This window comes from Solanum verrucosum, unplaced genomic scaffold, assembly GCF_900185275.1.
Source record: "Solanum verrucosum unplaced genomic scaffold, falcon-dt-bn FXZP01000261.1, whole genome shotgun sequence".
Lineage (NCBI taxonomy): Eukaryota > Viridiplantae > Streptophyta > Magnoliopsida > Solanales > Solanaceae > Solanum > Solanum verrucosum.
Genome location: NW_026019969.1, coordinates 2,000,893 through 2,023,889, shown reverse-complemented (window position 1 = coordinate 2,023,889; position 22,997 = coordinate 2,000,893). Strand labels below are relative to the sequence as shown.

Below are 22,997 nucleotides of genomic sequence, written 5' to 3'. Positions count from 1 at the left end.
GCAAAGATTGTAATAGAGTGATAAGTACATTTTTATTCAATTTGGGTTCGTGTCTTGAGTATGAAATCATCTTTGATAAAGAATGTTTTATCGTCAAAATAGAACTTCTCGCTGTAAATTTGAATTAGTCGAACCTTAAAACAGCTATGTACCACATAGGAAAAAAAACACTATCAATATCGTGTAAAAAATATTGTGGAAGTGTAGGCATGCGTCCTATGGTGTTTCTTGGAATTATGAGGAGATAAGTGAAATGAGAAGTGTAGGAATGGACTTGCAGTTAAAGGTCTTTTAATTGCACTTGTTATTTTTTATCTGGCTTTTTAACCCCCACCCACTTCCCATCCCAAACAAAAAAAGAGAGGATATTTTAGTAATTGTAAATAAACGGTAAGATTTACCTAGCTTTAGCCTTTAAGGGATAAAACTAACCGCTCAATTAAACTGAAGATAGATTGTTCTATCACGAACAATACTAGCACTAAAATAGGAATATAACAAAATACTCCTCTATTCCATTAACTAAAATTTTCGGATTATTTTATCGGTCAAAATAATTAAATTATTCTAAGTTCAAGATAAATATTTGAAACTTATTTCATATTTATCATTTTCTTTAATGCAGTTTGATATTTTCTAAGAGATAAATTGCACTTACATACAAAATTATATTTTTGATTTCACAAAAAATAACAGTGAAAAGTATGATTTAAATTATGTAATTGAATATTTTTCTTAATAAATATGCATTACCTCACAATAGATGGAGTACTAGTCCTAATAAATTTGGATATTCCATTTCCCGCCCTACCCCCACCACAAACCAAAAACCGGTACTAACAAATCAGTGGCTTATTGAATTAGTATTATAAATTAAAACCATTATTTCTAAATAATCAGCACACACAGTTACACATACTTTTGGCTTGGAGAAGAAGACATCCCAAGTTTGGAATTCATGATTTGCTGTACAACGGTTTTTAACTTATTGCTTCACGTAACAGATTGCAAAACGATAAAGAACCAAATCCAAAAATGGAGCGCCAACAACGTGAACCAAAGCACCATAAATCTGTTGATTTGCTACTGCTGTTGAGCAAATTCGGAAACGAGAAGAAGCATACTGCACCTTCTCTGAAATGGAGAAATCAACGAGCAGCTCCGTGAATGTGCCCACCGCCGGCACGGCGTCGATGCTTGTGGAGACGGTGGCTGATTTGATGTCTATGTATATGCAGACTGGTTACCTAAATGATCTCTCAGTTTTCAGCGACCTCTGCCTCTCTCTAGCCAAGTCCGTGTTCTTCTCTGTTTCTGCTTTACTAACTCATTTAGTAATCTAAAATTCAAACACAAAATTTGTACCTCTAAGCGCACACATACATAATTTTTGGAAAATTGAAGTAGAATTATTCGACTTTCATGTTTGATGGAGTAACTTTTTGAACTATGTATGGGTTGCTGTCAAACTTTGGATTGTTTTACTAACACTAGGTATTTCGTATTGGAAGTTGATAAAATCGTTCTGCAGATCAGGTTATGAGCAATCGCTGATATTGTATTCGATACCTCTAATCACTAATGTTATGCCATTGAAGCTAATATGTTTGTGGATTGACCTAAATGAATAAGCTGAAAACTCAGTACTGCTTGTGCTACTGATTCTTTGTTATCGAATATTCGAGGTTTAAGTGGAATTGTCTATGTGAATGCATCAAAATGAAAAGCATTAGTAAATTATTAAGGTGCAAAACAGTGAAACAAAAGGGACTAATTTGAGGCAAGTTTAGTTTAGTTAATATCCTCCAACAGCTTAGCATTGTGTAAAGATATGACTGAAATTTATTGTTTAAACAGTATCAAATTTCTTGCGGAATGGAGTTTATGTCCATCCATAAACCTCTTTACAGACAGTAACATATACATTATATAGTGGACTTGCAATCAATTACTCGTTACAGAACATGCAAAGATCTATTCTAGTCCACTATATTTGTTGCTTTTACAAATCGAGTTTCCAAATAACTTATGATGTTCATTTTTAGTCCTAATTTTCTTACTTGAGATCAACTTCTCTTTGAAATTCAAAAGCAGAGGCATTGATCATGCAGTTGCTAACAACGAGGTCCCCTTAAGATCACATGAGCTACCGTCACTGTTGAAACAGGTAAGATAGACCAAGATGCAAAAGGAGTAATTAGCTTCTGAAATTCATAATGCACATTGAAACAGCAAATAATTTTTCACATTTTCAGGATGCTTCCTCTCGTAGCTGCATTTGTGTCTTTAACTGTAGTTTGATTAATGTTTGTAACTTATCATTCATAGTCTAACTTAAGTTGATAAAAGCTGAAAATAAAATTAAACGCTGTGATCGGTTCACAGTGTAAGTCTTGGTACATCTGCTCTGGAATATGTTTGACAGATTTGTTTTGAATCTAATGGGAGCATGTTCTGGAAATTTATGATCTGTTTTCATGTGCTCCAAGGTGTACAAGTATAGGAATGACTTTTCCATCCAAGAGGCTTCTATGGTGCTACTGATGTACGTCAAGGTATACAGAATCTTTCATGTTTCCTTATTAATTTTGTTGTATAGTGTCCACTATGGAAACCTCAAGTCCTAGCAACTAAGTTTTTCATTGCAGCTTGTATACCAAAATTCTACTTGTCACATCCCAGAATTTGTATGTAGTTTATACTTTTGATACCATTTATTCTCTTTTAGTGCAGAACTTTACTGTATTACTTCCTGTATATTATAGGCTCACTTTCCATTGTTATAATGATGTGGCCATTCATCTACGAGTGTTGTATGTGCAAGTTCTGTGCTTTTTCTACACCTTCAAGATGAGTTGCTCACAGAAATGCTGCCTGAACTTTTTCTTCTGCTGGATCCACCATAATTTTCACTATCATACTCACATCTTCACGACCTTTTCTGCCCCGAAAGATCCGTATTTCTCACCAATAAATAAGCAAGCTAAGTAGCAAATAGTGTTGGTAAAACTATTAAGAATCCTCTTTCCTAATACTGTAGTTTTGAGAGGATGGTAGTTTTAGACTTGGGTAAGGGAGAGATAGGATGGTAGTTTTTCTAGTTTTATACTAGAACTAAGGCACATTGCTTAGTCAGAGGGTTAGAGATAGCATTGTTCCTGACTTCTAAAAGCCTACAGACCCTTTATAACATTCCTCGCTCATGATAAATCAGATAAAACTGCAAATATGCTTCTCTCCAAATACTGAGTTCTTTTGTAAACCAAAGGAACAGATATATGGTTGTTTAAATTGTTTCCACTATTCTGAGGAAACCTCGTCATCTTGTTCATTTCTATAAATTAATGAGGCAAAGCTTCTTATAGTCTTGCACTTAGTTTTGATTGAATGGATTTGCTGCATCTATGTACTGATCAGAGTGCGTGCAAGGTTGGATGGTTTCGGAATGAAGATGCTGATGATCTGCTTAAACTTATCCAGGAGGTAAGTGAAATCTTTCTGTCGATCCTGCTGATTCTTTGGTTTGCAATGACTCTGTGTCTTGTGACTTTTGGATCCAGCTCAGGTTAGCAGATACTTCTCTAGTGCTGAAGATGTTGACGTTGAACCCAGCTACGTCCACCCTTACGTTTCAAGAGTATTACCAAGGTCCGTACTAATGTGTAAACTATGACATTACTAAATACTAACTGCACCTCTATTACCAACAGTTCACTTAATACACCACACGATTTATGTGAGATGTTGTTCTTTTTTATTTTCTGTACCTATTTTATGAAACAGCCAATCATCTAATCTAGCAGGCTTTGCATTTCCTGAGCAATATTAGATAGTTAAAACTCATGTACGTGCAGTAGCTTTGTCTAGTGTGAATTTTTAGTCAAAACTTCAGAAAGTTTTATGTTTCGACAGCCATGGGTTATCCATAACTTGATTGGACACTGTCACAAAACAGTCATTGTGCCTTAAATGTTGGAAACCTGACATGTATTTGACAAAGTGCTGGTGTAATCCTCCTGGAGTGTGGTGAAGAAATCCTTCTGGAGTGAACCTCTTTATAATTTCTGCAGTGTTCTTCATGATCATATATGGTCATATTCATTGGTGTAATCCTCCTGGAGTGTGGTGAAGAAATCCTTCTGGAGTGAACCTCTTTATAATTTCTGCAGTGTTCTTCATGATCATATATGGTCATATTCTTTCTGCCTTTTTGTCAATACATGGAGCTCACACTTCTATTTTACTCACTAATCACTATCATCATCCCATCTCCGCAATCACTTTTCACGTTAGAATAATGTCAAAGCTTTCAAATGCAGATTCTGCCCAAAGCTGAAGATGGACAGGATAATAGCCGCTTTTCAAATCAAGGCAGGTTACTTTATCTACTGCAGTTGCTGCAAGCTGAAAATTTGGTGGTCTTATCGGTTATTTGTGTGTAGCCTGGATTTGGAGCCTTTCATGCTGGTTTTAATATTATAAGGGGAATGTTCTCTCCAGGGATGGAAGATATAGTAAGTGCCTTTTTTATATTCCTTTGAGGTGTAAAAGCGAGATGGATCATTCAAAGCAACATGTTTTTTTCCCACATATGTTGCATATTGCTTATACTCTAGTTGAAGAAGAATTTAGTGTTTTATTATTAATATCTTTTCTTTTCTGAAACCGTTGTAGTTCTCTCGTATAAATGTTTGCAGTCTACATTTCAGTAGGGACCTGGTTCTTGTGTCCAATTGAACCTTTACATTGTTTCACATTTTTTGGCTTCACTATTGGGGAATTCCAGATAATTTATATCTAGAGTTCTAATTGAATAGTGCAAGTCATCCAGTAGCAACTACGAGTACTCAGGAGAAAGAAGTTGGGTCTTTATTTTTGTACATTTACTGCTCTAAATATACTTACATCATACTGTTTGAGCTATTACGCAATGCTACTATTCTTTCCAGGTTCCAATTTCATCGTCTAAAATTTTCATGCAGTTGTTACTTGTAACAAATGTTGATAACATGGAGACCTCTTCCTGCATGATTGCTCTACCAGAAACAAGGTATAACCTACTTTATTTTATTCTATTTGTCAGGTTAAACTCATCCTCGATTCTTACTTTGATGCCCGGGCCTAATTCTCAGCTCTTTTTTGGCTGCAGTTTTCTTTTAAATGGAAACCAACTGGAGGGGACGACTAACGTGTCCATAGTCCGTTTCTCCCAACAACTAATTTCTCTCTCTGAAATGACTTTCTTGTTATCAATTTTTGGTGTTGATCAATTGGTATAGCCGCACAATTCATTAAATCTCCATCGCCCTGAAATTTACAGGACTGTATGCTGCAGTTTCCCACCGTCATCACTAAAATGCTCAAATATGGTGTCAATCTTCTACAAGTCATAGGACAATTTGATGGTATGCCAGAATTTATTGAAAAATGATGTCATTTTCATAAAAATATCTGCTTATCTATGTGCTGTATTTTGGAGAAAAAACTTTTACAGGACATTATATTGTTGTAATCGGCACAATGAGCTCACTACCATCTCAAGAGTCAAAAGATTGTAGTAGAGCTCCTTGTTTAGCTCATTCAGGTAAACTAAAATAAAAATAGATGGTATGTACTTTTATTTTTGTAGCATGCAATATGCATATTTGTTTCAAGTCCATTTATGTGAGAACATATCTGAAGAGGATACCATTTTCTATAACATGAATAATTATTGCTTCTACCTAATCGCAGATCTGGAAATTGTTGAGACCTCATCAAGAGTCTCGCTTAATTGGCCCATCAGGTAAATTATCAATCTATCATATGGTACACTAACTTTTTTTTATGCAATGTCCTCACTGCATAAAATCAGGATGGTGAAAACCGGTTGTTTATTCCTAACTAATGATGAATGACATGTGATTCGACATACAGTTATCACTTAATCATAATTAATTAAGATATATTTTCACTTCATTAAATCAGTTAAGTTAACCATGGTAAGTTGAATTAGTTAGGTTTAAATGCCGGTGCAGTTAAGTATTTACCAACCAGGATGATCTAAATGTTGACATGTTTTATACTTCTCGCAGCAATTCTTGCCAGGTCTCGAATCAGGCAGGTGACAAGTTTGTTGATATAATCACAGCAGCAAATGGATTCCGGAAACCAATATTACAGGACGATAGTAACCCAAGTCAAATATATAGCAAGAGCCAATCCATTAAGCAGCTAACGCATGAAAATAAATACAGCGTAGACCCTCCAACTCTGGATAAAATTCAAATGCAAAACAAACCTAGAATTGTTGTGCATGCTTCTATTCAAGTTACATCAGTGAAAACAAATGCCCCGGCAAGCTATAGTCAACAACCTCAAAGAGCCTTCCTGGTGCCATCTCATCTAGCAACATGTAGAGAAAGGTAAAAAAATGTGCTCAGTCATGGTTATCCAGATTGAGTAAAAGATAAATTTGAAACAAAGAACCTTAGTGGCACCAAGAACTGATAACTGGACTCCCTCTGGTAAAATGAGGGAGGGGCAGCCTAAGTACTCCATCTTAGCAATTTAATGTTTTGTGATCGATAGTATCCTTTTAATTTTGCACTGTATAATCTCCTCCGGTTGTTTTAGTATGAAATTATTCAGCGCAATCTTTTTAAACGCTTTTTATTACTTCAAAAAATTGTAAAATATATACTATAGCATAATAATTTTGAATCTCTAGTTCAACACATAAAATAACTTTTAGTTATGAGCTGGTTAACTTGACTAAAAGTGACTCCACTTTAACAGGTTAAGTGGTTATATATGTTGCCTAAATAATTAATCAATTGAATTAATCCTTAGTCAAATGGGTGGTATGGTGGGGGAGAGATAAAGAACAGATCAGGCCGAGGAAAAGAGGGATGTGGTTGGCAAGGAGATCATGAGATGTTTGAGAGCATTCAAGCTGACAATGGTTGAAGAAGATTCAATACTTGACAGTCTCATCCATGACACTATCCTCTCTGTAGTCACAGACGACAATAATAAGGTGCATAGGAACCCTTCTGATATATTAGAAGTGAAGCCTTCCCTAAGAGGACTCCACTTCTTAAATGTGTAGATAAACATACTTGTCTTTTTCCATATGGTGTGTATATCGAGGTTGGGAGATTGGGAGGTGAAGGGAAGGATAAGAACAAAGAAGGCTGAACTACTTTCTTGCATAAAACATAGATATAGAGAGAAGGACGAGTATTAGAATGGGGAACTCCTTGAGTAAGAGACATTTCAGACAAGCCTCTCGCGAACTTCTAAAAGCTATAAACTACTAAAAGGACATTCAGCAAGGATGTGTTCATTGTAACTACTTACTTTCGAATATTTTTTTGAGAATTGGTAAACATTGTATTCTTCAGCATTAAGGATATGCTGCGGACCTTTAAAAAATTAGAAAAGAACAAAAAGCATAATACTTACAAGGATCCTAAGAGTTCTAAAAGTTGATCTGAAACCTCTGATCCTATCTCTTTACACCAAAAATACATAGATACAATGCAATTCCATTTAACCTTGTGAATGGAATTGGATATTTCTTCAAAATTACTAGTATTCCTCTCCTCCCACACTGTCCACCAAATGCAATACTTTCGAATATTTTTTGAGCAGGTAGGTGTGTGGGATTGAGGCTTGAAGATATCTAAGACACAGTACCCATGCACAGAATAAAATATTTTGTTGGTTTTTTAATAAAGAAAAAGAAAATTACAGAGAAAGACTTTGAGAAAAAAAATATTGCAGTATTATCAAAGAGAATTATTTTATTAATAATCTAGAGACTTGCATTTATAGATATAATTCCTAACTAAAAATAGAAAAATAAGATATTAACTTATCAGTTTAATTCAAATAACAAATAAAAAGAACTAACTCCTAAATATAAGTCAAATAGGACTCTAATAACATAATTTAAAAATCCTAAAAATAGCTAACTGTTTTATTTCTGCAATATCCTGAGACATATTCTCAACACTCCTTGGATAAGGAATTGTAGATTGTAGTCTCATCTGAAATTGACCTTGTGAACAAATCTGTTAATTCATCCTTTTGCAAGGCTTATGTACATCTTCTGTTGGATTAAATAAGAAGCTCTTACCTCTCATTTCAACTTGTAAAATCTCTTGCTTAGTAGAATCAAAGATTCAACAATATTTGTCTCCAAATAATAATTTAAATCCTTTTTCTATTAACTGACCAACACTAAACAAACTTTTATCAATATCAGGCACACAAAGAACATCTGAAATTATTTTTGTACCTAAATTTGTTTTAATTGAAACAGACCATTTTCCTTTTGCAGGATTACAATCACCATTTCCAATTCTGACTTTCTTATTTTCCATAGGAATGAACTCTTTAAAAGGATTTCTTTCATATGTCATGTGGTTTGTACAATCACTATCAATCATCCAAAAGTCAAATTTTTTGGTTGAAAAACAAGTTGCCACAAATAAGTGGTCTTCTTCTTCTTCAGTAGTGACTTGGGCAATTGTTTCATCTTTTTGAAATTTGTTTTTGCAAATCACAGCTTTTTGAGCAAGTTGTTTCAGTTCTTGCACTGTGCATTTGGTCTTTTCCAACATTTATATGAAGGATGTCCATTTTTTCCACCGTGCTGACAAGTTGGGTAATTTTTTCAAGAATTTACCCTTGCTTTGAGTTTTGTGGCTGGCTACTAATGCTCCTTCAACCATGTCATCTTGACTCATAAGTCTCCTTTGTTCCTGAGCCTGCAAAGAATTTAACAATTCTGCCAAGGTAATTTTGGACAGATCTTGTGTGTTTTCCAAGGTAACTACATGCTTCATATCTTTCGGGCACTGTAACAAGAACTTTTTCAACAATTCTTGTATCTTTAAATTCAGTGTCTAGTAATCTTACCTTGTTGACAATACCAAGCAATCTGTCAGAATATTCCTTAACTGTTTCTGACTCTTTCATTCTCTGCAATTCGAATTCCCTCATTAAATTTAATACCTTCATTCCTCGTATTCTTTCATCCCCAACATATTCTTTCTTCAGATAATTCCAAATATGTTTTGGTGATGTGAGAGTCATAATTTTCGTGAAAACAGTTATCGAAATAGCAGCAAACAAAGTTGTTTTTGCCTTCGACTTAATGATTTTCTTTTCCTTGTGACTCTTGATCTGGGCCACGGTGGAATTATTTGGCAGCGGATTAATTTCATAATTCTCTTCCACGGCTTTCCAAAGATCAAGAGCCTCCAAGTAGGTCTCCATTCTTACAGCCCATAGTTGATAATTCTCACCATCAAAAATAGGAGGAGCCATTCGTGAAAAACTATTTTCGGAATCCATTTTTCTACTCACAGGTCCCTCAAGAAGAAGGCTCTAGATACCAATTGTTGGTTTTTTAATAAAGAAATTAAGAAAATTACAGAGAAAGACTTTGAGAGAAAAAATACTGCAGTATTATCAAAATAATCTAGAGACTTGCATTTATAGATATAATTCCTAACTAAAAATAGAAATATAAGATATTAACTTATCAGTTTAATTCAAATAACAAATAAAAAGAACTAACTCCTAAATATAAGTCAAATAGGACTCTAATAACACAACATATTTATTGAAAGGTCGGAAGGAAATAAAAACGAGAATTTACCAATAAATTCACGAGCATTATCTAAGCCTTTGACGTTCAAGAGAAAGCGTGGATGGTTGTGGAAAATAGAGTTAAAACAATGGCTTCTTTCCATTTAACATAGCAAGCAAATGATCAAAAACTCGACTTCCAGCATCTCTCAAGCCAGAGTGCATGTACTCATTAGTAATCCAAGGCCTGATTCCTGCTATCTGAGAAGCGGTCTCCATAGATAGCTTTAAGTTAACATACATGTCTTCATAGTAAACAGCAGCTGCAACTGGTACCTATCAACACAAAAAGAACCCAGGTGGCTACATAAAGTCTAAATCATTGATCAGCTTATAGTGCAACTCCACTACTTCAGTTTTGCTTAAAGTTGAGGCAATTTATGTATTATAAGAAGTAGCCAGACATCAAGGTAGATTATAATCCTTAGCAAATTGATTGACACGAGTATGGGGAACAACATTAATCTCAGGTATCTAAGCTTGTCAACTTTAACGGAAATATGACATACTTTATTTTCCTTTAATGCAGCAATGTCATATAACGATGGCCAATCCTTCTTCTCTGCTAATAGCTGGGCAGCATCTTTGAAAGGCCTCAAGGCATGGACTTCATCAAATATCCATGGGAATATCATCTGCATGTTAAATAAACAACTGATCAACACTTGCTCGGAATACAAGACAAGTCCAAATTTTCTGTTTTTCACCCAAAAAGATAACAAAGGGGTTTCTTAGTTCCAGCTGAAAGAAATAAATGCTTTCTGCAAAGTTTAACTTCAGATCGATGTCTGGTCGGAATAAATGTAAAACAAATCCATTTACTTTCATTGATTGGCATCAAGAAGATGCAATGGTTACAAAAATAGATAAGCTAGCTCCTATACAAGATGCTATGATCGGGGAGCTAGCCAAACAGCAAAAAGAGAAGCTGAATGTGTGATTTATCAAAATGTCCATAATAATACAGTGTAGGTTATATTAAATTTTGTATTAACAAAAAAAACCTCAACTCTGATCAATAAGCACCTTATGTAGGAGAGAGAAGCTCTTCAAACCCACTACATTATGCATGTATTCCCTGACTCCTGTGTTATGATTTTGTCCCTGATAATTGATTGTTCATATGTCGTTCCAAATCAATCATATTGCCCAATTGACCCTTTCCTCCAATCACCAACCAAATATCCATATGACTTCAGGAGAGGAGCTTTAACAGCCAACCATTTTGAATTCTAACATATGTTCCTTTGCATTTCTTTGAAGAAGAAGAAATTTGTACTATTAAAAGAATCAATTTGCAGTGGAAGCAAAATCAAGAACAGGGTAACAGAAGCTACGTACATTTGCAGGAAGTGACAAAATTATGTCGGAACTTAAACTAAGGGAAATAGGTAGGATGTGTAAGGATGAGCATATACATGATTGTTGCTCATAAATGAACGGGCATTAATATGATTTCAGATTCTCTATGGTCTACGCCACACCTCTGCTCAACTATATGAGAGTGTGGCTGACATTGTAAAAGAACAAAGCAGTCACACTTTTCTGGACCCCTTTTTCTACAAGCTGGAATTCAACTCCCAGCAGGACACATTACACTTAAATGTAATAAAGATATTTATAGGAGAACAAAATGAAGTTAATTTACAGCTCTTGTCATATATCTATAATAACTTCCAATAATTATGAATATATAGTGATTTTTTTTGCGCAAGACATACATATTACGTTAACAATAATGAGGAGAGGTGGTTTTGGTTAGTTAAATATAAGCTGTAGTTTAGGCCCTCTCAAGGACAGAACCCTTTAATGTGGAAGATGTATCAGCGAAATTAAGGTGGAAGTAAAAAAAAAATTCTGTTTGACGCTTGCTTCATATTGTGGCAGTTCTTAACCAAAAACGACCACATTGTGTCTCACCTCTCCAGTAAAAAGTACAGGGCGGCCAACTTTTGCTGCCTCAATTGCATCAAATTTGTTGTCATTTAGAGCCCTAATTCTCTGAGCAGACCACAGGGATGAGGCACCCTTCATATCAGAAAAAAGCAAATGAATTAGACAGTTCATGTATGCCTGCAGAATTGAGGTATCCAAAACTATAAAAGTAGACGCAGAAATTCCTATTCACCAAGTACCCCCACTGTTGTAGCAATACTCCTATTGAAAAGTTTACCTGGCAATATATGCTTTCATGCAAAAGAGCATATAAAGGGTTTGCATCAAATCCGATCCATCTCTCATACTGCAATGCCACATAGAACTCAATTTAGCAGATATCCATCATCCAGCTACTGTACTTCTAAATGCATCTAGAATCACCAAGAAAATGCTGCTAGCACATTCGCACAAAATGGGCAAAAGTTTCAGATCCTTAGCATCTCCTAAAAGGAAAAGAATCTCAATCTACAGTAACAAATATGAAACCTTTGTTTACTTGTTTTAGCTCGAAGACACAGCACTTCTATAGTGCATCAGCCATGTGAAAACTGTAATAAAGATAATCCAAGTGGGCTACGGCGTGACCTCTAAGTCATCATGAGCGCTAAAGGCTTAAATATGTCAGTATCCAAGATTCACATCTGAAAGAACTTTATTTTTGTCCAGCATCTAAAATTAACTTTTTACCATGCAACAGAATTTCAAGTTTTCTAGAGAAATAAAGCTAGTAATAGCTTAACATGCCATTTAGGTTACGGTTCATCGTAGATCACAACACATGAAAGATTTAGGCATTCTTCCTTAATCCTTATCAGGATGTTCACTCATTTGTTCCTTTCTTTTCCCTGCCACTATTTTTTATTTCTTCATTTGAAACATTGATGCCAAAGCTGGTTTAATTAGTCATGGACAATCGTATTCAAGAATCAACATAAAGTTAGTCATTAGAGGAACCATGTACACAAATAAAGAATGTAGGCCACCAAAAAATATTATACTGATGGTTATGAACACAAAGCATTTGAACTCAATGGTACAAAACATATGGATGATATCTATGCCAACGTAGTTAGTTCATGAACCATATTTACTAATTGCTCAACAAGATACTCTATTTTTTGCAATATTAATCAAAATAAAGTCACTGTGTTTTTTTGTAATAGGCATGTGTATTTCTTACAGCATTCAAGAAGTAGTCACTGATTCTCCTTTTTGCTCCTTGAACTATTAAAGGATCCCAGACTCTCTCAAACCTACAAGCGTTGCATGGAAAGGTAAAATTTCACTAATATGAATTTTTTTTTATTTTGGGGGGGGGGGGGGGGGGGGGGGAGAGCAGATGGCAAAATGATGGCTTACAGGTAATGCAGTCGTTCGAAACCAGTACTTGACCCTAGACCTGAGAGACCAAGAAGTTGTAGTCCTCGAGGTGTTAAAATGCCACCAGATGGAAGAGGCACCTATGTCAGACATGGAGAAAAGGAGGGAGATAGGACAGAGAGAGAGACATTAACAAAACATGGAGAAGTATGTATCAGATGGACTCATGAGTATACCAGTATAGCTCCCTTACCCGGCCTCCTGACTCTGCCAAATAATTTACAACATCACGAACAATTTCAATATCCTGTGGAAACCTCTTGTAATATTTTTCGTTCTGACAAACAAGCTGCTCAAATCCTGCCTCATAAACAGAATCAGCTGTGCATCCTTCACCAATTGGAGGGAGCCCACCAGTTATAAGAGCTTGTTTGAGTCCTTTAGGAGCAAAACTCAAGTAGGTAACTGCACAAAAGCCTCCAAAACTCTGCACGATAATCAATCCGATATTCCAATCACACCACCAACAATAAGCATAACTAGCATCACTATTAAAACTTCCACACATTATATGAGATGATAACGTTCCTCAAAAGAGATTTTAAAATAATTTTCTAGAAATATATAATCAAGACCATTGAAAAAATTGTTCCTGCAGTAAGACTTCTTCAACTACTTGTTGAGAGTATAGCACGATATGGTTCAGGTATAAAAACCAAATACAGGAAAGAGCAAAAACTATGTGACCTGTCCAAGTATTGTCCAAGGTCCAGCATCAGGGACAAGGCGTTTTCGGATGAACTCAGCATCATGTACTATATTATCAGCTCGGAAATGTCTCAAGTAGTTAGCCAAATCCTCAGCAGACTTCACTTGTGACATAGATGATGGTGTTAATGGTGTTGATAGACCTGTTCCTCTCTGCAAGTAAAGCATCAGCGGAAGGAAACAGAACTGCTTATTTCATTATGGTTGAAAGAGAGAGAGAGTACCTGATCCATTAAAACAATACGGTACTCCTCGCATGCTCTGCTTATCCATCCTCCAGCTTCAGTTGGTCTTGGGCATTCAAAGCCTGGTCCACCTTGCAAATATAGTAGATATGGCAGAGATTGTTCCTCCTTACCAACTGCAGTTTACTTGATAATCAGTAGAGAAAATATATTAACCAATAACTGGTCCTAACAGAAAATAGCAGTTAGTTAATCAATGACTAGAAGTCAATTACTCCCCCCATTCTAGCTTACATGACATGTTCCAGAGTATGAGAGTCAAACTGCCTAATTTTTTGTATGAATTCGTACATAGAATCTTCAAGTTTTTTTGAAATAAAATTTAAATTTTAGGAAACTACATAAAGTACTCTAAGTCACAATAGTTAACAATTCAAAATATTTTTAATAAGTATTTTAAAAATTTGTGGTCGATGAAAAACTTCTATGACTCACCAAATAGTAAAGTAGTACACACTAAGATATCTGTGTGGCCAGAACTTCACTTACTTTTTCCCTACAACCATGTATCTAACTTTTGCAACCACCACTTTAGGACAGACAGGAAAAGCAAAGATGGACATGTAAACTTGTTAAATAGGAGTAGTAGTTAGATCAAGCTTCACGAAAAAATCAATGACTTCAAAGCTCTTCATTTGTCATTTCCATCACGGTAAGTTGTACAAACTAGCTAGTCCAATGATACTACCAAAGTGAATCAAATCTTTTGCCTTTAAACTATAACTATAATCCCAATTATATGTCAAACCATCCTAAGAGATGACCTATTTCCTCAGAAAACAAAATTCTACCCTACCGCACAATCTAAATCAACACCAAACACTGCCTAAAACAGAAATCACACAGATCAATACATAAGCGTGCTAAAGAGCAAAAGTTAACAGAACATATGTTGAACAAGTGTTTAGTTTTGAATCTACAGGCTTAAACTTATCTGGAAAACTTCTCCTACTACTTTACATATCAGTTAAGCTGAAATTTAGAGCTATTTTATAACACTGCCTAAAATACGAATCAAATATTATGAACACATAAGCACGATAATGTGCATAAGTAAACCGAACAAATGTAAATCCATCAATCAAACAACTATATCAGTATCTATTCAGAATTAGAATATATTTACAAGCAATCCTTATGCTTCATCCCGAGTATACATGGCGAAGTCCACTTAGATTAGTTAGATAGAGTTATCAAATGCAAAATCCATAATGATGAACAACGGGAACGAAATTAGAGTAATACCAGCAACTACTTCACGAGCGAAGACTGTGATTTTAGTAGAGGAACAGCGATCGATAGAGTAATCGAGAGGAACGGTGAATCGGTGATCGCGTAATCGGAGGTCGGGAACGGAGTACCAAGCGTCGGAGACGTGGTCAGAGGTAGAGTTGCCGTCGACGGCTGCCGTCTTGTTGTCGGCCATGGCGGTTAGTTTTTGGAGTGAAGTAGTAGCGGAGGAGTGCAAGTAGAGAAATTGTTTTCGAAGTGGAGATGGTGAAATAATGGGAGTCGAAAATGGGCTATGAAGACGAATGAGGGGTTTTATCAATGATGAGTGAAGTGCCCGCATTTTGACTTCCCTATAGTTAACTCGGTTCGTCAAGGTATCTACAAAAAAAAATATTTATGTTACGAACCATAACTTTCCTTGAAAGGATATGGTTTTTTTTTTTCATCACTATTTCATTTATAATTTGATTAAAAAAAACTACGTCTTGTTAAGTTTATATAAGTAAATCAGTTGTCCATCTCAGATTATTTTTTTTAATGCGAGACTTGTTTAAAATGTGCTCCCTCCCTTTTAATATATATATTTTAAAATAGACAAAAGAATAAATGGTAAGATAAACAAATTTCAATACTAAGCTAGCATTTGGCCATAAGTTTCCAGATATTTTTGACAAATATTATTTGGATAAAAATTTGAGTGAAATTTCACCATATGTTTGACCATAGTATTTGGGAAATATATTTCACCTTTTTAAGAAATATGATTTATACTCATAAGTTCTAAAAACTATCAAAACTAACCATAGGTTTGTATAACATACCACGTGACTTTGTTGCTCTAAGCCGATTGTTCATCATTTTCATCAATAACGATATCATTACTTTCATATTCACTGAATATTTCATCACTACTTTGATGTTTACGTAAAAAATTATATAAAACAACACAAACAACTACTATATGGAGTGTTCTTATAAAAAATAAAAGTTTGGTGTAGAATTTTAATTATTAAAAGTTCCCAAATAATGAGATTTGGTCCAAAATACTAGTTTTTTCTAGTATTTGGAAATTTGGGTTATTTTTCAAAAATATTTGCCAAATAATAACAAACTATATAGACAAACACTATTTGCCATATTTTTCCCCAAATTTTACTTGGGAAATCTATGGCCAAACGGGCCCTAAGTTCAATCTAGTTGAGTTTTATATTTCCTTCCATTTTTTCTTAAACTCAACAAAATAAAATATAAAATCCTGATAAAAATTCGTCCATTGTCGTTAAAATAAAATTTCATTTGGTAGAGAATAGACCCGCGCAAAATTTTATGACCTAAAACTATCCATCCGTACCGCTTCTTCTGAAAATCCGATAACTATGAAACTCGCAGCTGCAAGAAAATCCCTCCTTCATCTTCCCGCGCTGCCGAAAACCGGCAGAATTTCCGGCTTGAGACACTTCTCCGGCGAGATCGACGATACACAGAAACCTCTTCCGCCGCCGCCAACCTCATTTGCCGTTCCCGAAATAGTCTCCCTTCTCAAAACTACCGATCACAATGACTGGATTTCCAACTCGCAGCTGGTTGAATTTATTTATTCTCCTCCTTCCCCAACTTCCCTTCTCAAAATAACCCGCCAATTGGGGTCCACTGAAAAAGCTTTACAGTTTTTTGAATTCTTCAAGACTCATAGTTCGAGTTCATCATCAAACCCCTCTTCTCTTTCCTTCACATTTCAAGCTATTCTCGAACAAGCAATGCATGAAGAAAAATCTGACGTACCCGGTAAGCTATTTCAACTGTTTTCCTTTGCTAAAGACCGAAAAATCCCTTTATCGATCAATGCTGCGACTCTTCTTATGCGATGCTTTGGGCGAGCCAAAATGCTCGAGGAATCGATATCTGTGTACAATGAGCTAGACTCGGATTCAAGAAATACAAATGTGGTTAATTTGTTGTTGGATTGTTTGTTTCGTGGAGTGAATATTGATGATGGGTTCAAGGTGCTCGACGAAATGCTCAAAAGGGATAGTGATTTTCCTCCGAACAATAGTACGGTGGATATTGTTCTGGATGCTATGTGGAAGAGAAATTGGGTGGGGAGAAGGATGAGTGTGGAGGAAATTTGTGGACTTCTTGTGAGATTCTTCGAGCATGGTGTGTTCTTGGATGATGTGTGGTTTACTAAATTGATTACCAAGTTTTGTCGAAGTAGAAAGTGTGATAAGGCCTGGGACCTTTTGCATGATATGATGAAGTTGGGTGGTCAGGTGAAAGCCTCTTCATTCAATGCCCTTTTGAGTGGGTTAGGCCGGGAGCATGATTTTCAAAAGATGAATTTGCTTATGAATGAGATGAAGGAAAAGGAAGTTAACCCAGATGTTGTGACATTTGGGATTTTCATCAATCATTTATGCAAATGTTGCAGGGTCGATGAGGCACTTCAGGTGTTCGAGAAGATGGGAAGGAGTGAAACTGATGGTGTTCTTGTTAAGCCAGACGTTGTTCTCTACAATACATTGATTGATGGACTTTGCAAGGTCGGGAAACAAGAAGAAGGGTTAAAGTTGATGGAGAAGATGAGATTGGAGAATGGACATGTACCTAATACTATTACCTACAATTGCTTGATAGATGGTTTCTGCAAAGCAGGTGAGATTGAGAGGTCATTAGAGCTTTTTGACCAGATGAAAAAGGACAGGGTTGTGCCAAATGTCATAACTATGAATACTTTGCTCCATGGAATGTGTAAGTTCGGGAGAGTTAGCAGTGCTATGAGATTTTTTGCTGAGATGCAAGAGAAGGGTTTAAAGGGGAATGTGATCACGTACACCGTCCTCATTACCACTTTTTGTAGTGTCAACAATATTGACAGAGCAATGAGTTTGTTCAATGAAATGTCAGAAAATAGGTGTCTCCCTGATGCCAAAGTATACTACAGTTTGATCATGGGCCTTTGCCAGGCTCGAAGAACAGATGACGCCTCCTGTATTGCTTCAAAGGCGAAAGAAGCTGGGATTGGCTTGGATATTATCTGCTACAATGCTTTGATTGGGGCACTTTGCAGGAAAAATAAGATTGATGAAGCTCATAAGATGCTTAAAGATATGGAAGAGGCAGGTATCAAACCTGACTGTTACACCTACAACACTTTGATATCATATTTCAGCGAGAAGGGGCAATTTACAACTGCCAGTAGAATTATGAAGAGGATGATTGATGATGGTTTTTTGCCTAATGTTGTTACATATGGAGCATTAATTCATGCATATTGCTTAGCTGGAAATCTTGATGAAGCTATGAAAATATTCCAGAATTTGAGTTCGGCTATTAATGTGCCACCAAACACAGTCATATACAATATTTTGATTGACACTCTCTGCAAGAGTGACAAAGTAGAAGCTGCTATTTCTTTGTTGGGTGAAATGAAGGACAAAGGGGTAAGACCAAATACCAAAACATACAATGCCCTCTTTAAAGGTCTTCAGGAGAGGAATTGGGTGGAAAAGGCATTTGAAATAATGGACCAAATGACTGAAAATGCTTGTAATCCTGACTACATTACCATGGAAGTCCTCACTCCATGGCTTTCTGACATTGGTGAAACAGAAAAGTTGCGAAGTTTTGTGGAAGGATACGAGGTTTCTACTTCAACTGCCTAATACTAACTGGAACTGAAGATACTTTCCTAATTCTGCTGTGATGTTCACTGGGCATGTCGAGATTCTTTTGCAGTCAGTTGAGGTCTCATTTGGATAGTTTTCTCGACCTTTTGGCTAAGATCAAATGGAATGTGAGAGGTCTCATTTGGTCTTCAAGCTCTGTGCTGTCATTTGACATACCTGCATTGATGCATAAGTTGTTGTGTAGGTACACAAATCACGTTCTATGAAGACATCTCCATTCATTGCCCTTTGAATGAACTGATTATCATTTGGACACAACAAAATGGTGTCACAAATTTGGTGGTCGTGCTGATTTGTATTTTCAAATTTCATCCAAGTTGTAGCTGGTGTAATTGCTGCCTGAAGCACCTTATGTTCTTGGATAATGATTTTATTGATATCTAAATCAAGATAAAGTTGAAATAAAGTTTATATATGCTTATATTGTGCCAACTCTGTACTAAGCTTAATATTTTGGCTTTGAACGTATCTTAATGCTGTTCGTCTTTCCTATACTGATATTTGGTTATCTTGGTTTTCCTTCTGACATGGAGTGAAAATGTGTTTGTCTTTTGATCTCCGTGTATACAGAGTTCTGAAATCCGAATTTCTGATGGTCTTCTGTATGGAAGACCAGAAGCTATCAATACATTAGTGTTTGTTAGGAAGACTCATACATTAGTGTTCTTCGTGATTTGTATGAATTATGCCCATCTGTTGCTGCAGTTAGTTGTGTTTCTACTAAGTCCAAATTTTGGGTTTGATGAATAGTTGTGTATTTGACAAGTGAAAGGTATAACGATCAATGAAGTGGGATGAAAAAAAATGAAGATCAAAGTTGAAATCTCAAAAGAGTCAAAAAAAGAAAAGCCAAGTGATTCGTTCCCATCTAAGTTTTAGTTGCCAAGAGTTACTCGAATATGTGTTGGTATACTTGATGGAATAGTTGAGGCGTGCACAAGCTGACTAGCATAGGTCAAATGAAATTTTGCATCTTCTTAACTTGTTCCTTCTCTCTCTTTTTGTCCTTTTTGGGGGTTATTGTGGAGGTGCTGCTCTAACATGTTATTTATACTATTCCCCATATGCTAGAATGTATCTACTAGATTCCAATGTTCTTTTGGTGGGTGCTTCCCTTTTGAAAAGATACGTTTCGTCCTTTCATGCTCTTGTCCACTATGTTCTAGCTGTTGAGAGACTATAGAGACCAATTACCCAAAGTTATAACCTAAAGCTTTATGTCTAGTGAGATACGTGTTACGTTATGTTTTTAACTCTGAACTGTTTTTCATAATAATATGTTTTATTTATAGCCATAGAAGTCCCATTGTAGTACAATTTTCAACTCAGTAAATGTGGCAACGTTAGTTGATATCAAGTAAGTGCTTATTTTCAATTGGCTCGACTTCCTTACAAGTAAATCAAATTTAAACTGATCAAGTCAATTATTTCAACTTTAAGAAAAATAAAAGTCAAAAAGATGAATATCGATCCGATAAATTACCTAACTTTGCACATTAGAAAGTTGTAAACTCAGTTGAAAGAATTGAATAAATATTGAAAAAATAAACTTCAACCCTAGAATTTTCACTTTGAATAGACAGAAGTTCCATTAGAACACATCACATTCACTTTGTACAGAAAATAACGGGATATGAGTCTACATTCTACAATACCCGCATTTAGAGATGTCTAGGAGCTCTAGACAAAGATTTTTTTCTTTTTTCCCGGAGTAAAATTAAAAATATTACTATCTCCATTGACCATAAGATTAAAGGATATTATGATATTCAAAAGTTTTTTTTACTTATTAAACGTTACATCAAATCAAAACAGTACAATCAAATTAAAATGGAGGAAGTACTTAAATATATAGAGTGATTTGCTCTAATTCAAAAACTCATTTTCCAAATTTCAATCAAATTTATGTCCAAACACACCTACCTAATTCAATCGATAAGCAAAAATGGTGGTTGTTTGAGGTAAATTTGCCAGCAAATTTCTCAAGATTCTATTTGGTAGGACTCAAAATCACCAAACATAATTAGTAGCACAAACACTCAAAAACACACTAACATGAAACAAGCACCACAAAAGGTATTAAAAAGGTAACACTTGAAAAAACTTAAATCATTGATAATGATTACTAGTACTACAAATTAAAATTACAACATTTATCAACTAATGGAATTTTTTTACCTCTAATCTCTATGTACCTTATATAATCCAATATAATTAACCTACTAAACAAAGAACATTGGAATCTAACTCTTACTTTTTCCTTTTTCCTCTACTATGATTATGGAGAATGGAATTATACCTTACACGTACAAAAAGAGAACAAAAAATTAAAATTTATAAAAACAATTTAAAAAAAAGACATGGAGATTTCAAGATTCTCTCTTGCTTTCTATTTTCCTATATCTCTAACGGACAAAAAGATACTCCTACAACTGAAAAAGAACAGTGAAAAAGAAGAAAAGCATCAATTTCTTCAACTTTTTTTTCCGGCAAGTCAAACGCCGCCTGCGGCGGTGGTTGTGGCATTATTTGACATCCATGGAAGCTGCATAGACCCCGGAAGATTATCGGAAAAGCAATCTCCGGTGGCCTGAGCGGCGAGTTCATCTAATCCCTCAAAAAAATCATCATCTGCAGGTTCCATGTTATCTAATCCCATATTTGAACTACCAAATTCGTCATCGTCGTCTTCAAAAATGTCTTCTCTTTCATCCCTGCTGCTTTCTTGCTTCTCCGTCGCCGGTGAATGGCACGCCGGCGAAGATACCGGCGATGAGCTAGTGGGTTTGTTAGAGTCACTTACAGTACCAGCTTCGGAATTCGCCGGCTTCTGACGGGTACTGCCGGCGAGGGAATTCCGGTGAGTAGGCATAGGGTGATTGTGCTCTGCTGTGTAAGTGACAATGAACATATTCGGGTCGGATCTATTTCGCTCCACTTGTTTTCGGGCCAAACAACCCTTTGAGGTACTACACCTGTAATATCCCCTGTTTTAACCCAAAAGGAAGAAAACAGAGTATATCAGAAAAACTTTAATTACTAAAAAAAAAAGTAATTAAATTTGTTTAAGTTGTTTTAAACCAACTTTAAAATGTAATTAGAAGAGAAATTAAGGAATTTACCTTGGATATGGAGAGCCTTTGATGGGTTTTTGTCCATATTTTCTCCAAGACCACATGTCAGAAGATAAACCTTCAGCAGGTACTTGGCATACCTTCTTCAATTGATTTTTTCTGAGAAAAAATCATTAAAATGTGTGAAAATATAAAAATAAAAAAATTATAATATGGGTATATGTAAAAACTAACAAAGGTCTAATCTTTCCATCAAAAAACTTCAAAAAAAAAAATTAGTTAAAGTTACCTTCTTTTAGGTCTTGGGCTTTGAACATGTGAAGCACTAGTAGTTGTGGAACCATATACAGAGAGAGGAGACTGTTTGGGTTGTGTTAATCTTGTACTGTTTAGCTGATGAATATGTTGTTGTTTTAGTGTTTGTTGGGGTGATAGATCTTGTAGTCCTCCAAGAACAGAGAGAGGTGAAATGGGTATATTATTACTATTATTTTGAGGAGAAAGAGGTATTTGTTGTGATTTAGGGAAGAAAGGCTTGTAAAGATTATGCAACTCTTCTAAATCACTTATGGGGTTATCAAATCTTGGCACAAATGGATCTTGAAAACTAAAAAAGTTGCCATCTTGTCTTGGTTGGAAGCTGCTGCAACAAGAATTAGTGGTGGCTGTGGTGGTGGCAGGAGCAGTGGAACTAGCGGCGCAGCCTCTGACCACCGCATGTAGATCCCAATCCTCTTCCATTTTGTTAATTTCTCCTTTTTTGGCTATGACCTTGACTTTTTGGTTAGGGAGAGGAAATGCAGAGAGACAAAAGAAGGCGCTGACTTTTGGCTTCAGAGAGAGAGAGAGATGGAAAAGGGATCTGAGGAGAGGCATAAATGAGTGGAATACATTTATTATTTATAGAAAGAGATTGTGTGTGATTTGGCTGGTTTTCACTATATGTATGTTTAGAGAGAGAAGGTGGGGGACAACAAATATTTTTCATTTTTGATTTCTATTTGTAAACATTGGACCTTTTCTTTTATGAGTTAAATGAGTTTTACTTTTACCCATACTTAGTCCTCACATGTTCAAGATTTGAGTTGTCA

The 22,997-nt window shown here is 35.6% G+C and overlaps 5 protein-coding genes across 5 annotated transcripts; 2 read left to right on the top strand and 3 right to left on the bottom strand.

The window, feature by feature from the left end:
• Window positions 1-924: 924 nt before the first annotated feature.
• On the top strand, window positions 925-6,413 carry LOC125816447 (E4 SUMO-protein ligase PIAL2-like). Its single transcript, XM_049496054.1, has 13 exons — window positions 925-1,294; window positions 2,095-2,167; window positions 2,490-2,555; window positions 3,418-3,483; window positions 3,566-3,648; window positions 4,320-4,371; window positions 4,443-4,514; window positions 4,983-5,050; window positions 5,150-5,189; window positions 5,321-5,405; window positions 5,495-5,584; window positions 5,734-5,785; window positions 6,075-6,413. The coding sequence occupies exons 1-13, from the start codon at window positions 1,140-1,142 to the stop codon at window positions 6,406-6,408; spliced, it is 1,236 nt and encodes a 411-aa protein (XP_049352011.1). The 5' UTR covers window positions 925-1,139; the 3' UTR covers window positions 6,409-6,413.
• LOC125815462 (uncharacterized) lies at window positions 6,187-15,518 on the bottom strand. Its single transcript, XM_049494937.1, has 11 exons — window positions 15,159-15,518; window positions 13,893-14,029; window positions 13,648-13,821; window positions 13,154-13,387; window positions 12,940-13,040; window positions 12,761-12,833; window positions 11,816-11,884; window positions 11,563-11,670; window positions 10,152-10,277; window positions 9,653-9,918; window positions 6,187-6,384 (listed from the first exon to the last, which is right to left on the bottom strand). The coding sequence occupies exons 1-10, from the start codon at window positions 15,484-15,486 to the stop codon at window positions 9,724-9,726; spliced, it is 1,545 nt and encodes a 514-aa protein (XP_049350894.1). The 5' UTR covers window positions 15,487-15,518; the 3' UTR covers window positions 6,187-6,384; window positions 9,653-9,723.
• On the bottom strand, window positions 8,169-9,345 carry LOC125816445 (uncharacterized). The gene is made up of 3 exons (XM_049496051.1): window positions 8,908-9,345; window positions 8,675-8,756; window positions 8,169-8,584 (listed from the first exon to the last, which is right to left on the bottom strand). Exons 1-3 carry the CDS (start codon window positions 9,343-9,345, stop codon window positions 8,169-8,171), a joined length of 936 nt encoding a protein of 311 aa, XP_049352008.1.
• Window positions 15,519-16,522: 1,004 nt separating the features above from the next.
• LOC125815461 (pentatricopeptide repeat-containing protein At3g61520, mitochondrial-like) lies at window positions 16,523-19,163 on the top strand. The gene has a single exon (XM_049494936.1). It carries the CDS (start codon window positions 16,523-16,525, stop codon window positions 18,806-18,808), a length of 2,286 nt encoding a protein of 761 aa, XP_049350893.1. The 3' UTR covers window positions 18,809-19,163.
• Window positions 19,164-20,911: 1,748 nt separating this feature from the next.
• LOC125815629 (WRKY transcription factor 22) lies at window positions 20,912-22,763 on the bottom strand. The gene is made up of 3 exons (XM_049495150.1): window positions 22,196-22,763; window positions 21,955-22,065; window positions 20,912-21,819 (listed from the first exon to the last, which is right to left on the bottom strand). The coding sequence occupies exons 1-3, from the start codon at window positions 22,645-22,647 to the stop codon at window positions 21,327-21,329; spliced, it is 1,056 nt and encodes a 351-aa protein (XP_049351107.1). The 5' UTR covers window positions 22,648-22,763; the 3' UTR covers window positions 20,912-21,326.
• Between the last annotated feature and the right edge of the window lie 234 nt (window positions 22,764-22,997).

Excerpts from the sequence above, each read along its gene's own strand:
- LOC125816447 (XM_049496054.1), top strand. The coding sequence starts at position 1,140 with ATGGAGAAATCAACGAGCAGCTCCGTGAATGTGCCCACCGCCGGCACG. Across the intron at positions 5,406-5,494 it reads AGTCATAGGACAATTTGATG|GACATTATATTGTTGTAATC; the intron begins GTATGCCAGAAT and ends AAACTTTTACAG. Across the intron at positions 5,585-5,733 it reads TCCTTGTTTAGCTCATTCAG|ATCTGGAAATTGTTGAGACC; the intron begins GTAAACTAAAAT and ends ACCTAATCGCAG.
- LOC125816445 (XM_049496051.1), bottom strand. The coding sequence starts at position 9,345 with ATGGATTCCGAAAATAGTTTTTCACGAATGGCTCCTCCTATTTTTGAT. Across the intron at positions 8,757-8,907 it reads TGCTTGGTATTGTCAACAAG|GCTCAGGAACAAAGGAGACT; the intron begins GTAAGATTACTA and ends AATTCTTTGCAG. Across the intron at positions 8,585-8,674 it reads CCACAAAACTCAAAGCAAGG|TGCAAGAACTGAAACAACTT; the intron begins GTAAATTCTTGA and ends CCAAATGCACAG.
- LOC125815462 (XM_049494937.1), bottom strand. The coding sequence starts at position 15,486 with ATGCGGGCACTTCACTCATCATTGATAAAACCCCTCATTCGTCTTCAT. Across the intron at positions 13,041-13,153 it reads TGGCAGAGTCAGGAGGCCGG|GTGCCTCTTCCATCTGGTGG; the intron begins GTAAGGGAGCTA and ends TGTCTGACATAG. Across the intron at positions 9,919-10,151 it reads CTGCATTAAAGGAAAATAAA|GTACCAGTTGCAGCTGCTGT; the intron begins GTATGTCATATT and ends TTGTGTTGATAG.
- LOC125815461 (XM_049494936.1), top strand. The coding sequence starts at position 16,523 with ATGAAACTCGCAGCTGCAAGAAAATCCCTCCTTCATCTTCCCGCGCTG.
- LOC125815629 (XM_049495150.1), bottom strand. The coding sequence starts at position 22,647 with ATGGAAGAGGATTGGGATCTACATGCGGTGGTCAGAGGCTGCGCCGCT. Across the intron at positions 22,066-22,195 it reads AGCCCAAGACCTAAAAGAAG|AAAAAATCAATTGAAGAAGG; the intron begins GTAACTTTAACT and ends ATTTTTTCTCAG. Across the intron at positions 21,820-21,954 it reads AAAGGCTCTCCATATCCAAG|GGGATATTACAGGTGTAGTA; the intron begins GTAAATTCCTTA and ends GGGTTAAAACAG.